General features: G+C 42.9%; 1 protein-coding gene across 6 annotated transcripts in view; it reads right to left on the reverse strand.

The window, feature by feature from the left end:
* The window catches only part of CALD1 (caldesmon 1), a 162,698-nt gene that overhangs the window by 74,864 nt on the left and 74,986 nt on the right, over window positions 1-12,848 (reverse strand). For 4 of the 6 annotated variants that reach the window (XM_063153792.1, XM_063153789.1, XM_063153785.1 and 1 more), the window contains one exon: window positions 3,696-3,807. In XM_063153792.1, the coding sequence (XP_063009862.1) occupies window positions 3,696-3,766 (71 nt within the window). In that variant the 5' untranslated portion in view covers window positions 3,767-3,807. Of the gene's footprint in view, window positions 1-3,695; window positions 3,808-4,423; window positions 4,712-12,848 lie in introns of those variants that run through there. The other 2 variants (XM_063153787.1, XM_063153788.1) reach the window with 2 other exon arrangements.

Raw genomic sequence — 12,848 nt, forward strand, 5'->3', positions numbered from 1 at the left:
TCCATTGTCATTACAAGAAGTATTTCACCTCCGTTTTTCAGTGCAGCTGCAGCAGACTGAAGCGGACCAGCAAGGCACTCAGAAAGCACCACCGCTGCAGACACACACAAATCCTACCCAGCTCCAGGCTAAATTCCTCCAGCATCACTTACAACATCAAAATGACAAAACCCGATGGTTTTGTTCAAGAGAACATCTTTTACTGCCTAGGAAGAGGCACAACGCAGCAGGTGGCATTTGCTTTTTCCCTTGCTGAAAGCAGTCAGTCCCCTGTGCTCCAATTCCACGTGGGATTCTTCCTGTCAGCTACGTGCAGCTCCCTTGTGTGACAGCCCTGACACCCCAGCACACAATGTACCCTGTGCTGGGAAGGCAAAGCCTTCACCCAGCTCCTTCCAGGGCTGCCACTGCCTCATAAATCAGCTGGCTGGAATAACTCAGGTAGGGCTTAATCCAAAGGCCACTGAAATCAGTGCAAAGGTTCCCTCTGGCTCCAGGCTGGTACCTCAGGGCTTTATAAAACCCAGACAGAGCAGTCCCTCTGCCCCTGGGGACAGCACAAAGCCTCAGCTTTGCCACAGAGCAATCAAAGATGCAGCACACCCCACCACCCCAACAGCTGGAGGTTTTCCTTTTTTCCCTGACCTCACAGCAGATACAGAATGCTGCCAGATGGGCACAAGCTAACACTGCCATACTTTGTCCTGGCTTTCCCAGGCTGTGCCTGAAAATCCTCCTTTACCCCTGAGGTACCTGAGCTGCTGCTGGGTCCTTGCCAGGGTGAGCACATGCAATAAATCTGACAGCCTGGGAGAGAGCTGGACAAAGTCCCACATGTCTGCTGTTGGAAATGTGCCCCCTAGACAGGTCTGCAGTGCTGCTCCAAACACATTGACAGGCCTCCAGAGATCCAGACAAATATAAATAGTTTAAAAAAATAACTCTGGCTGGACAACATTTCTGGGTGGGCACAGTGAGCCTGTGTGGAGAATCCAGAATGTCTGGAGTACTTTGAAATTATAAGAACTTAAAATGCAAAAAAAACCTCACTTTGTTTTTGAGTTGGTGTCAATTTTTATCTGAGTTGCCTCTGCATGAACTACTAGCCACAGCACATACTAGGGATGAAATACAATGTTGGTATTCAAAAGATAAAATGACTCCTCAGGATCAGTCTTAAGCATATGAACCCAGAATATACAGCACAACAAAGTATCATTTCCAACATGGAAAATGGAAAAAAAACCCAAAACACAAAGCCTAGCACCAGACCTCAAGGACTGATCTTACACTGAGCTTCTCCTAATATTGAATAGCTGGACATGAGTGGCCCCAGCATCACAAACACTTGGGAACCTGACAGCTCATGTATCCTCACCACTCCAATACAGCCTCTGGCTCTGATGAAGGCATGACAACACCAAGCCACTTGGGCATGTGGTGCAGGAGTCCATGCTGCTGCACTGTCACCCCTCAGTCTTTCTTGGGCACAGCATCCAGCTAGAAAGACAGGCTTCCAATGGACATTTATTCCAGGAAAAGGCAAAATGCTGAGTTACAACACTGCTGGTGGGAACGGCTGCTGGCATTTCTGGCTTTGCTATTCTACTCAAAGTCTAAACAGTGTTTGAGAGACCTGGCAAGCATGTTATAGCCTACACAGGTATCCATCTCTCCATCTCCCAGCAGAAATGCCTGCAACCGGGGCTGGATTCTCCACAGCAAGGCTCCAGCCACTGATGGGAGGGCTGGGGAAGTGGCCTCTGCTCACAACTTAGGAAGGAACTTTTCCAACCTCCAAGCTGCGCTTTAGGACTGCACAACCCACTTCATAAAACACCTGAAAGCATTCAGAGGCAAGTCTGGCAAGCAGATTTCTGCAGCTTATGACATGCAAACATGTTGTGGTCGTATTATTAAAGGCGAAGATCATCCCCAAATCCCAAAAAATCTGAATTTGTCAAAACCAATGTAGCATCACATGTTCATTTGTCAATAACAGCCACAGTGCTGCTGCCCTTCCCTCTGTGTGAGCCCTGCAACGGGGGCAGATGCTCAGCTCAGCTCCTGCCCCACTTTGCCCTCTCTTTGAGGGCAGATTTGGGAGGTCCCGGCTCCCAGTTTCACAACCCAACTTGAGAATCAGGCTCTGTTATTGTTAAAGCAAACCAAAAATAAAAAGGCCAGACTAAATTATTTTTAAGATCCTGAGATTTTTAAAGCAGTCTTGTGACTTTTCAGGGGTCTGAGTCATTGTGCTTGAATGCTTGAAGCTGGCAGCAGCAAAGGGAGGACAGCAAGATTTAGCGTACAGTAATTTATTTTTGAAAGCCTTAAACTGTGTGGGAAAGGGCATGGAGCACATCTGCAGTGATTAGAGGAAAAAGGGACACAGGCCCACACAGGCCCAAGCCCTTCTCCTCTAGCCAGGCTACCACCAAGCTCCTCCTCCATGAAAGCACCACATTAAACCCCAACAAGGCACCCCAGACATGGAAAATCCACTTCCCCTTAGCAGGATGGGACACAGGTGACACCCTGAGTTTCAGCTCCAGGGACGGCAAGGGCAGAGCCCACTATCCTCAACCCTGGGGCTGTCCCTGCCTGCCCAATCCAGCCACACCACAGGGCTGATGCCCAGGTCACCCTGCAGCCTCTGAATGCTCAGCGAGAGCCTGGAGGTCTTCAAAGAGGAGTCAAGAGGCATTTTTCTATAGAAACCCCAAAACTACAGCCCCTAACATCCTCCACAGACCACCCAAGGCCTCTATTCCCAGCAAACACCAAGGTCTTGGCCTTTCCTTTAACATCTTTGCGCAAAGAAGAAGAAACGAAAATGAAGCTCTATTCACAATTAAGTACAAAAATTAGAACAAAATGCGCTCAAACCTAGCTCTTTTTTTAATCATTGCAGTGTTAATAAGCTAAATCAAATTTTTTATCACTGAAGACATTTCAAAAATAAATGGAGCCTTTCTCCCTGCTTATACCAGTGTAAATCATGAAATTTCATTAAAGCAAACAGGACTGCACAGGTGTAAAACGGGTTTAGTTAATGAAGTGTCATTACCAGTATTTTCATGGTATTTCTTTCATAAATTGATATCATCATACCCACATCAAATTCTGCTCTCATTTCACCAAAGTAAATCTGTGACAACTGACAGCAAATGCTGCTCTTGATGCCTGCATAAAGTGACTGAAAATAAGTAAAAAGCAACAGGCAGTAGAAACCCAACAGCAATTGCCCTGGAATGGCAGACAATTCACATATGCTATACTACATATACCAATTGTATCCCAGCTTTCAACTTATATATTATAACTTTACCTTTAGTATATATAATATCTGATATATAAATATCTGGCAAACGCAATCCCTTCTGCACAGCACTCACACAGCATGTGAGGATGAGCTTTCCTTTCTATGATTTCCATAGAAATATTACCATATTTCTATGCCATATTCCTCTACCTCTGCTGTTTACATTTATCCATGTAGCAAAATAACTAGGAGCCAGACATTTCCAGCAGTCTAAGGAAATTAGACAACACAAAACCCCAACATAGCTAAGCTGATATTTTGGCACATATCTTTAGCACAAGGACTCTTTGGAAGGTAAGGCAGAAATTCTCACAGCCACTGCTAATCAAAGGCCAGACACCAGCACCATTTTCCAGCTGCAGTAACTCACCTCTCTGCTTCCAGGCGCATTTCTTCACGCTTTTGCCTCCTGAGCTCTCTGCGGCGTTCAAAGTCATCCATGGTGGGTGTTTAAGCGTTCCAAGCTCTGAGAAGATCCAAATCTAAAAGGGAGATGAGCACTTAGATGAGAGTGAAAGCACAAGGCATGTATCTAACCAACTGAGTCCATTTAGTTTTGTTTTGCTGCCTTAGCTCTGCTGTAACTATTTTCTTTTTCCATCAAAAAACTCAACTTCCTCAGTATTGTTGAGATAAACAAGATTAATGAAACGTCTTGAAGGATAAACATAGCCCGTGCCTGCGTTTAGTTTCCTAGTTAAAATTAAATCAACATGCTTCAAGCAAGGACTGTATACATCTGCTAGCCACAGACTAGCTATTTGTAACATCACAGGTCTTTTCCACTAACAAAAGCAACAATTCAGCAGGATTTTTAACTTCCAGCTTCCAATTTTTCACCGCAAGTGATAAAAGCACTGCACAAGAGCGTTCTTGTCTTCTTTAGCTGCACAGATAATTAAAAGTTCTGCAGAAGTTAGTCCCCGGCAGGCTGTTCCCACCCCCACCTCCAGAAATGCAGAAAAAAGAGATTCAAGAGAAAATGAGAGAAGAAAGAAAAAGAAAAGAGGGGAGGGGAAGAAAAAAAAGTAAAGGGAAACAAGAAAAATAAGCCACTGCTTTTAAATACCAGCAAGGGAAGTCAAACTCTGTACAAACCCTGCTCAAAGAACGAAGAGCAGCAATACGATTTTTGCAGCTGAATCCACGCGTTTTGCCCGTGCCCTACCTTCTTCTTTATGATTTAGTCCATGAAGTATTTTCCCCTTTACAGTTCTTCATATACAAAGCCTTCCCAGCCTCGGTTTATATCCCATCAAGCCGACTATTACAGAATTCCCCTGCAGCCCCCAAACCAAAAATGACTACCAGAAAAGGGAAAGCTGTTCTCTTTTTGTCCCTGCTTTGTTTACAGAGCTGTCAGTGGTTAGTTAAACTCTGCCTGGAATCTGGCATTTAAGGCCTGCTCTGAGATTGCTTCCTGTGCAGGGCTGGAGGCCTCAGCTTCCTCTGCAATCCCAGCCCCCAAAATCCACTTTTCCCAGCCCCTCACTCCGCAAGAAAAGCCCAAAACTTCCAAAGGTGGCTCAGGAGCTGCTTGCAGCTGGGGGCAAACCAAGCCAAGGGGCATTTGGGCATTATTTGGAGGGCTCTGTTTGCAGATGGAGATCTGTCTCATGGCATTATTTATGTTCCTGCCAAGTGCCCTCCCCATAAAATCACTGGCACCAGCAAAGCCTTGCTTGGCTTCAGGGAATTTGTGGCTTTTTCTGCCCCCTTTTTTGGATTAAAACACTGCTGAGGGCAGGGGTTTTGTGGAGGTTATTTTATTAGTTTACTTTCCCTGGGGGTATTTTTCTTTCTGATTTGTTCCCAGATTGGGGGATTTAAATTTTTGATGTTGCTGATGCGATTTTCCTCGCATTTGTCTGGGGTTGTTTTGTGGAGATTCAAGGGAAAGATTAATTTTGCAAATCTGATAGAGACATTACAATTGCTGCCTTTTTATAAATTCAGTTAGACCATGCATCTAAAAAACAAGCTGCAAACAGATTTTTTTTGCCAATCTTGTGTTTACTGTTAGTGCTGGGTATTCCTTGAAGAGGCCAGAACAGCAAATCTTCCATTTTCTCCCAAGAAGTGTTTCCATCTCAGCCTACATGTGCAGCTAAATCTGGCCCCAGTTTCTTTACTTGAGGACTGTGAGTTGCAGGGCTGATGTGGTTCCCCCTGGCTGGGAGACAAGGATCAAAGAAGGAATGGCACACTACAGAATAATTTCAAAGCAGCACGCTGAGTTTCTGTGCAATGACAGTGTCCTCAGGAATTAGGACTTTACCAGGCAGCAGCATCCAGTCTGTGAAGCATAGTCATTATCAAGGATTTAAACAAAGAGCTAGCTGTTGGGATGACAGCTCACATGCTAGAAACAAGAATCCCAAAGCTTTTTCCTGCTTTGCCTCTCCAAAGCAGACGTGCTTTGATATTTGATTTATGTGCACCTTCGTCAGTTCCCACCCAGCCAGACACATCCCTCTCTGCACCTCTCAAGGTTTTGTGCACCAGCATTACCCCCATGCCCTCGCCAAATATCCCAGCCCATCCTCCACATGGTCCTCAGCACCACCTCCCATCTCCAAAAGGTCGATCTCTTCCTCGCTGAGGAAGTGTGAGGATGACAATAACAACAACCCAGAACTATTTCTGTTCTTCCTCCCCAGGAGCACTGGGGAGATTGCCCAGCAGTGATAAGGAGTTCCCTGATGCAGCAGATTTTCCCCATCCTCAGGATACTTTTCTGTCTCGCAATGAAGATCAGATGGATGGATGTCTTGGGAGGATGTCAAGGTTTATCCCAGAGTAATGTTCCCTCTCAAAGGACTGAGGCACAGCCACTGCATGACATTCAGAAAGCTTTCAATCCAAAACTCTCTTTCAGAACTCAGGAAGCCACTTGGGAAATGGAGTTCAGGTCAGCAGTTTGACCTTTAGCTAGCAAAACCATATTAGTGCAAGAAAAGGAGGCATCCGCCAGAAGGTTCACTTGAAGAAGTCATCTATTCAGTGCTGTTCACTGTCTCCCCAGAAATGACAAGATGTCTTTCACCTCTCAGAACCACTTGACAATAACACCTAAAAATTCTTCCAATTTCCACAAAAATATGTAACATATAATATAATACACATTTTTTATATATGGTATAAAATCTAAGATTCTCAGAAGGCTCAAAAATTGCTTTACTTATTGATGCAGATATCAATAATTAAAAGTGTTTTCTACAAGCCTTTTGTTTTGTTTTTTTTTTTTTTGGAGTGTGTACATTTTAATGCTTCTTTTTTAAGATTAAAATTATTCATGAGTAAAAACATCCTGGGACAAAATGTAACACTCCATCCAGCTCCCCCTCCATGGCCTGGCTTCAAAGCCACTTGGGAAAATGCCTCTCTGCATGACCTTCCAAAGTCTGCAAAGACATTTCATTTTTCTACTCTTTGATTGCATATTTATTTTCCTGTAACACTTTTTTTTAATAAGTTGGTGTCAAACCAAAAAAGTTTTATTTTCTGAAAAGAGGAAAACTATCCCAAGAAAACTGTTTCAAAAGCAATGTTTCATTCAACTTCAAAATGGAAAATTCCCTAGTTTTATTTTAAACATAAAATTTTGGGGCTTCAAATTAAAATGGAAAATATTTTTATATGTCAATTTATTTTTTTCAAAATTATTTTCAGGTATGTTTTTCATCAAATTCACCTAGACACCAATAAATTTTAAAGAAGCATAAATATATATATATGAATAAATATATATATATTTATTGAATAATATATATATAAATATTTATTGAATAAATGTGGATGTCTGAAATTATTTGACCAGTTCTATTCCCCTGGCATCAACACCAATGTGCAAATTACTGGAAGATGGGCCACTCTTGCAGTGTGAAAAGATCCACCACTTACTATTTGGTTGCTTCTAATTCAAAACAAGACCCTCAGCATCTTTTCAGCTTCTACACCACTGAAATAATCTGAATTAAACTTGTGGGGTTTTTCCACCACGAGGTTCAAAAGAGGGACCTGTGGAAGAATTTACCTACATTGCCACATTGCTTGAACCAGAATCACAGCAAAATCTGTGCCCTGAAAATGTCATGTGTCCCAAAAAAATCCTTCAAAAGCAATACCAGTCCCTCCCTCCCTCCACCTCACATAATGCCTTTGATCTTCAGCTGACTATGGTTTATTGTTAAAATTTGTTGAGTTTTTCATTGTCTTGATAAAAAGTATTTTCTTCAAGGACAGCCACATTTAATCCCTTCCAGAACAAATCACTCACATGCAAATCCCTCTCCCATGAGAGACTTTGAAAATTTTGTCTTCTTTCTTCAAGCTTTCATCCAGGTAGAAAAACAAAGGAAAGCACATGGTAATTGCAAATATGTGACAAAATATTTTACTAGTGCTTGGTGGGAATATGCTTTTTGAAAGTAAACAATAAATTGACTCAGTAGAAATACACACACAACCATATAATTGTATAATCCAGGATGGAGAGCAGAATAACCTCCTGCTCTGGCTCAGATTTAACACTGTCCTCACCCTATTCCCAGCACTGGTTTCAGAGAGAACTCAGCATCCAGGGGGTCTTAAAAAGAGATGAGCCAGTCTGGCAGCAAGCAAAATGCAAACTACTATTCAGGTCTTGAGCAAGAAATGTCTTTCAAGACCTCCCAGTCACCGTTCTGTGATGTTTATAGGCTAAACTTCTACACCAGCTTCAACCTGGCTGAGCCAAGAAACTTCAAACAAAAGCAAATCCCCTGATATATGACCAGGTACTCCACTGATGCCTCAGGTTTGAGCTTTTATATTTTTAGATTCTGTGCTGCTTTAGTGTGTGGATCTGGGTTCACATGATGGGATGGTGAGATCTGTGCACAGAGCAGGGAGACAAAACAATTCCTGCTCCAGCTGGGCACCAAGGACAAATGATCCAAATCTCAGCCCAGGAGCACAAACACCGTGGGCTGGAGAGAGAAAAACAAGCAGGGTGGGACTGCCTGGGCTAAAGCTGGAATGGGACAATGAACTGCAAGGTGCAAATGGAGCAGAACTGATCCCAGGGACAGACCCCGTGCCCAGTCGTGCATTTTGGGACCATTTTGGTTCATCTTGGGTGCAGCCCTGGCTGGGCTCTTGTGCTGCCCAAGGTGCATCCATGGAGGAGATCCTTTTAATAAATCCCTGCTTTATTCTGTAACTCTGTTCTAGCTCAGCCTTCCCAAGGTATCAGCACAAGGCTCTGTGCTGGCCACGCCTGCTTACTGCATCACACAAGCACATTCCATCTTATTTTTCTCTTAGTACAACAGCAAATTTCCCAATTTTCTCATTCACCTGAAGGGAAGCAAGGGAATTTGGCCTAAGTTTCTTTGGCCAAATCTGCTGAATTTCCCATCGTATCTCAAGACCTCTGCGCACTGTGCCTCAGGTGTGTCCCCTCCCTTTCTGAGCCCAAAAAGCCTCTCAGGATGGTAAATAAAGGTGGGCTACCAGCACAGGCCCATCCTGCACAATCCCAGTTCTGCAGGAGCTGGTAGAAATTTCAGGGCCCTTCCAAGTCCAGCTACACAAAGGTTTCCCATTGTCATGGTTTGCATGCAAAGCTTTGCATCAGTTCCCTCAATGTCTCTGATGCCAAACCATGACACCCGTGTGCTTGCAATTAAACATTCGATTGTCTTCTGACCTAAGTTGTTGCTGTCATTACCCTCTTTATTTTTCTTAATACTACCACCAAAACCATCAAATTTCGACTTAAACCAAGACTTCATGCAGCTTTGTGACTTGCACTCCATTAATCCAAGTGTCCCATTTTCCCATTTGTGTCCACTTCAGGTGGCTCAAAGCCCCGGTGTCAAAGCATGGACCTTCCAAAAGTCAGCAAAGGACTGGTCAGTGAGAAGCACAAAGGATATTTCACATTAGCTGGCTTAATGCCATGACATGCACTGTATCCCTAAGACTACCATTGCCCTTTCTACCTCCTCCACCTCAGAAGTGAAAACATAACCTCTCCATTGCCCCTTTTGAAGCTGAAAGCAACTCAGCAAGCAACACTCATTGTCTAAATGTGACTTGTTTAATCTGGCACCCGTGAAATGCAGGTATGACAGGCATTCTACTGCAATATCTGGGAGAATTAGAGTTCCTTAATCTATCTTCAGTCAAAACAAATAAATGTGTTTTTTATTAAAATCTGTCAGAAAACATTTGGAAATTATTTTCATTGCTCCCCTATTAATTCTGCTTTAGAAGCATTCAGTGCCACTCAGGTCTTTCAGAAACAGGCATGACTTCATTGAAATCAAAGGCACAGTTCAAAGGATTGATTTCTCCTTTGTCACACCTCATGCATGCTCCTTCTTTAATCCAAGATGTTACATATCACTGGAATTATATATTACCAACAGTAAGGCTCCATAAATTCATTTTCAATGTTCCTTTCATGCAAAACCACATCTGCAATTGTTTCTGTAAATTTGGCCAAGCATTCACATTGACTGCAGAAAACAAACTCTTGTACACATACATATATACACACATACCCACAATCCAGTATCAAGCAGCTTTATTCCTTCCCAAACAGAATAGCTCATTTGGGATTTGAGGCAAAATAAATATACTAGGTCACATGAACACACTTTTATTCCATTTAGCTGTTCTTTGCTTCATCTGACCATGCTACTTAGGACTTCCAAGGGCAATTCATCAATGGCAAGCCAACCTTAGCATAAGAAAATCCAACTTTGGTGTTTTCACAAGGTCTCTGTTTTAGTTCTTTGAACATTTCACTTAGAGCTACATGAGTATTTCCAAACTGACCTTATGAGAAGAAGGCAATCAATTAAAAAGAATTTCAACAAGGAAATCAAACCCCCCATCTGTTAAAATCTCTGCTTTTGGTATGAAGTGCATTTTCTATCTCATCTTCCATGGAAGTGAAAGAAGCTCATGCACATTGGTGGGTGAGGCATTTGCAAACCTGATGAATATATTAGTGAACACCTCTGCGGCACCCTGAGCAAAAATCTGCAGTAATTACATAGAATAGAGATTTGCATCCTGAGCAAAAATCTGCAGTGATTACACAGAAAAGAGATTCCCATCTGGTGCTTTGCAAGCTACTGGTGGCCCAAAGGACCAGGTCATGGTCCAGACCCTCAAATGCAGTAGGTGCTGAACAGGTTCCACCAACCCTGCCTCCAGCACAGTCTAACAAAGTGTACATCACAAATGTCTTGAAGGTGCCAGGCCCTGTGACAGCTCCCACTGCTACAGAACCCCATGAAAATGTTGACAGGGAACTTTTTATAGAATTTTGTTCCTGCCAGAGTTCACTCCTTGGGTTGATGCCTTTTCAAGACTACCTAAAAACAGAGGCCAGACAAAATTGAGCTAATAAAAAGCAGTTCTATGTATTGAGGGGCCTTCAGGCCCTTAGGGCAGACAAAGCCCACCCAGGGGCTACACCCAAAAATGGAAAACGGGTCACAGCTTTCATACTTTTATAAATTTGGTCCATTTGCATCTTGAGGGTGAATCTTCCAATTACAGCTTCAGTGAAGTAATGAAGCTGTTTCCCCCAAGTTTGCTCCCTGCTCCCAACTCACTTTTGTTTACATTTCTTGGGGCCTGACACAGTGAGGTGTCCTTGATTCCCAGGCCTGGAGACAGAATTGTTTTGTATGACCAAAATGGGAAGACAGGAGCCAACACTTTGTATGGAGTTTAGAGTTAAGAATTGCAGGATTACAGATATATGAAAACTACAAAAGCTAAAACCCTAAGGCATCAGGGTCTGCCGCTCAAAGATCCATGGCTGGTCCATTTCTTGTATCCATGATCAATTCAGCCCTGGAGCAGGAGCTGCACTGCCCCAGAGGTGTCAGCAAACACTGGTGCTGCTGCAGCAGCAGGAGCTCTCATCTCAGAGCCAGCCAGTTGCAGTGGAAAGTCCCCATTTATCTTTACTCCCTCAGGCAGGCTGATTGCCATTTCCACTCCTCCTCCTTCCTTCCTCTCCTTTCCTCCACTGCACATTGACTCAAGAGCCAGGCAGAGTTTACTCTTGACATTTGGATTTGCATGTACTGGTCCCACCCGTGATCTCTGTGACATTTGTCCATCATTTCCCATTAGCAGAAGAAGGAAGAAACAGGACATAGCTGGAAGCTGCTGGCACAGCCCCTGGTTCTCATGGCAGGAGAATCAACCCTTGACTCTCCCCTCCAAGTGTCCTCTGAATTATTTCAAGTATGTTGTCCCCAAAGATCAGAAGGCACTGAAATATTATTCATATACAAGCTAGAGCTGAAATCTTGGTCCTGTTGGAATACTTGGCACATTTCCCAGAGACTTCAATCAGGGCTGGATTCCACCCTCACAGGCCAGAATCGTCTAATATGCACAATGGAAGCTCCACGGGCATAATCTGCATGCCAGAAATAGGTGTAATCTCAGATTTTGCCAATATAGGCTGCCTCATCCTCTTGCACCTTTATGCACACATATTGCTTTCACTCTTTCAATTCTTACTTGTGGGAAATAAGTTATTTTCACATGTACCATTACCACTGAGGAAACACAGCCTTTGCTGTAGATACAACGGGCAGAGAAAGCTTCATTGCCCTTTACCAATGTTTAACCATAAGTGAGAATAACCCAGGCAATGTCAATGAGGCAAAACACAAAGAAACAGAAAGGATTTTGTAGTCCACAAAACCATTTGTAAAAGTGCTTCATCCCCAAATGAGCTCTGACTTGTGTTCACTTTTTCCTGCAATCAAACACTTGGAAGAAAGCTCATGGGATATCATTCACTAGTCACCCTTGCCTTTTATCTGCTTCTACCAGCAAAGATCTTCATTTTGCTAATTAATCACAAGATTAGTGCACTTCTTGCCCTGTTAAATGACAATGCAAATTTCCCACTAATTTCTATTAGGAAAAAAAAAAGAGAATAGAAAAGAGTATCACACAGGCAGAAGCAGCTGCACAACTGTGGAGAAGCTTCACCAATACATTTCCTGAATGTATTTGCTTCCAAGCAGGTTTTACAAACGTTTTAGCATTCTATTTACATACTTTCTCTCAGGTCTTGAATTAAAAGGCTAAGGCAATGCCATGAAAAATAATGAAATGTTTGAGCAAATCTTAAGGTGAGGTTCCAACAGCAATATTCACTCAGCCAGGCTTCAGACTCCACATGTTTTCTGGAACGTGCTTCAAAACAGAAAATCATGATACATTAAGCTACATAGTCAGTCATAAAATAGTAATAGAAAATAATATGAAGGTACAATGCAGCCAGCTTACTGTGGTTTCAGTTTTGTCTTTTCAACCCCTTTTTGTGCTAAAACATGCAGCTCCAGGATCCAGCTCTAGGATCAACTCTAATGAGAGTTGAGGGAGTCTCTGTTGCTTGCTCTATTGAGCCAACACCAAGAAACAATACTAGGTTTTAGACATCATCCCTGCATTTTTAATGAAAAAAGAAATATGACCAAAAAAAATACAA

The sequence above is a fragment of the Melospiza melodia genome, chromosome 4 (genome assembly GCF_035770615.1).
Source record: "Melospiza melodia melodia isolate bMelMel2 chromosome 4, bMelMel2.pri, whole genome shotgun sequence".
Taxonomy (NCBI): domain Eukaryota; kingdom Metazoa; phylum Chordata; class Aves; order Passeriformes; family Passerellidae; genus Melospiza; species Melospiza melodia.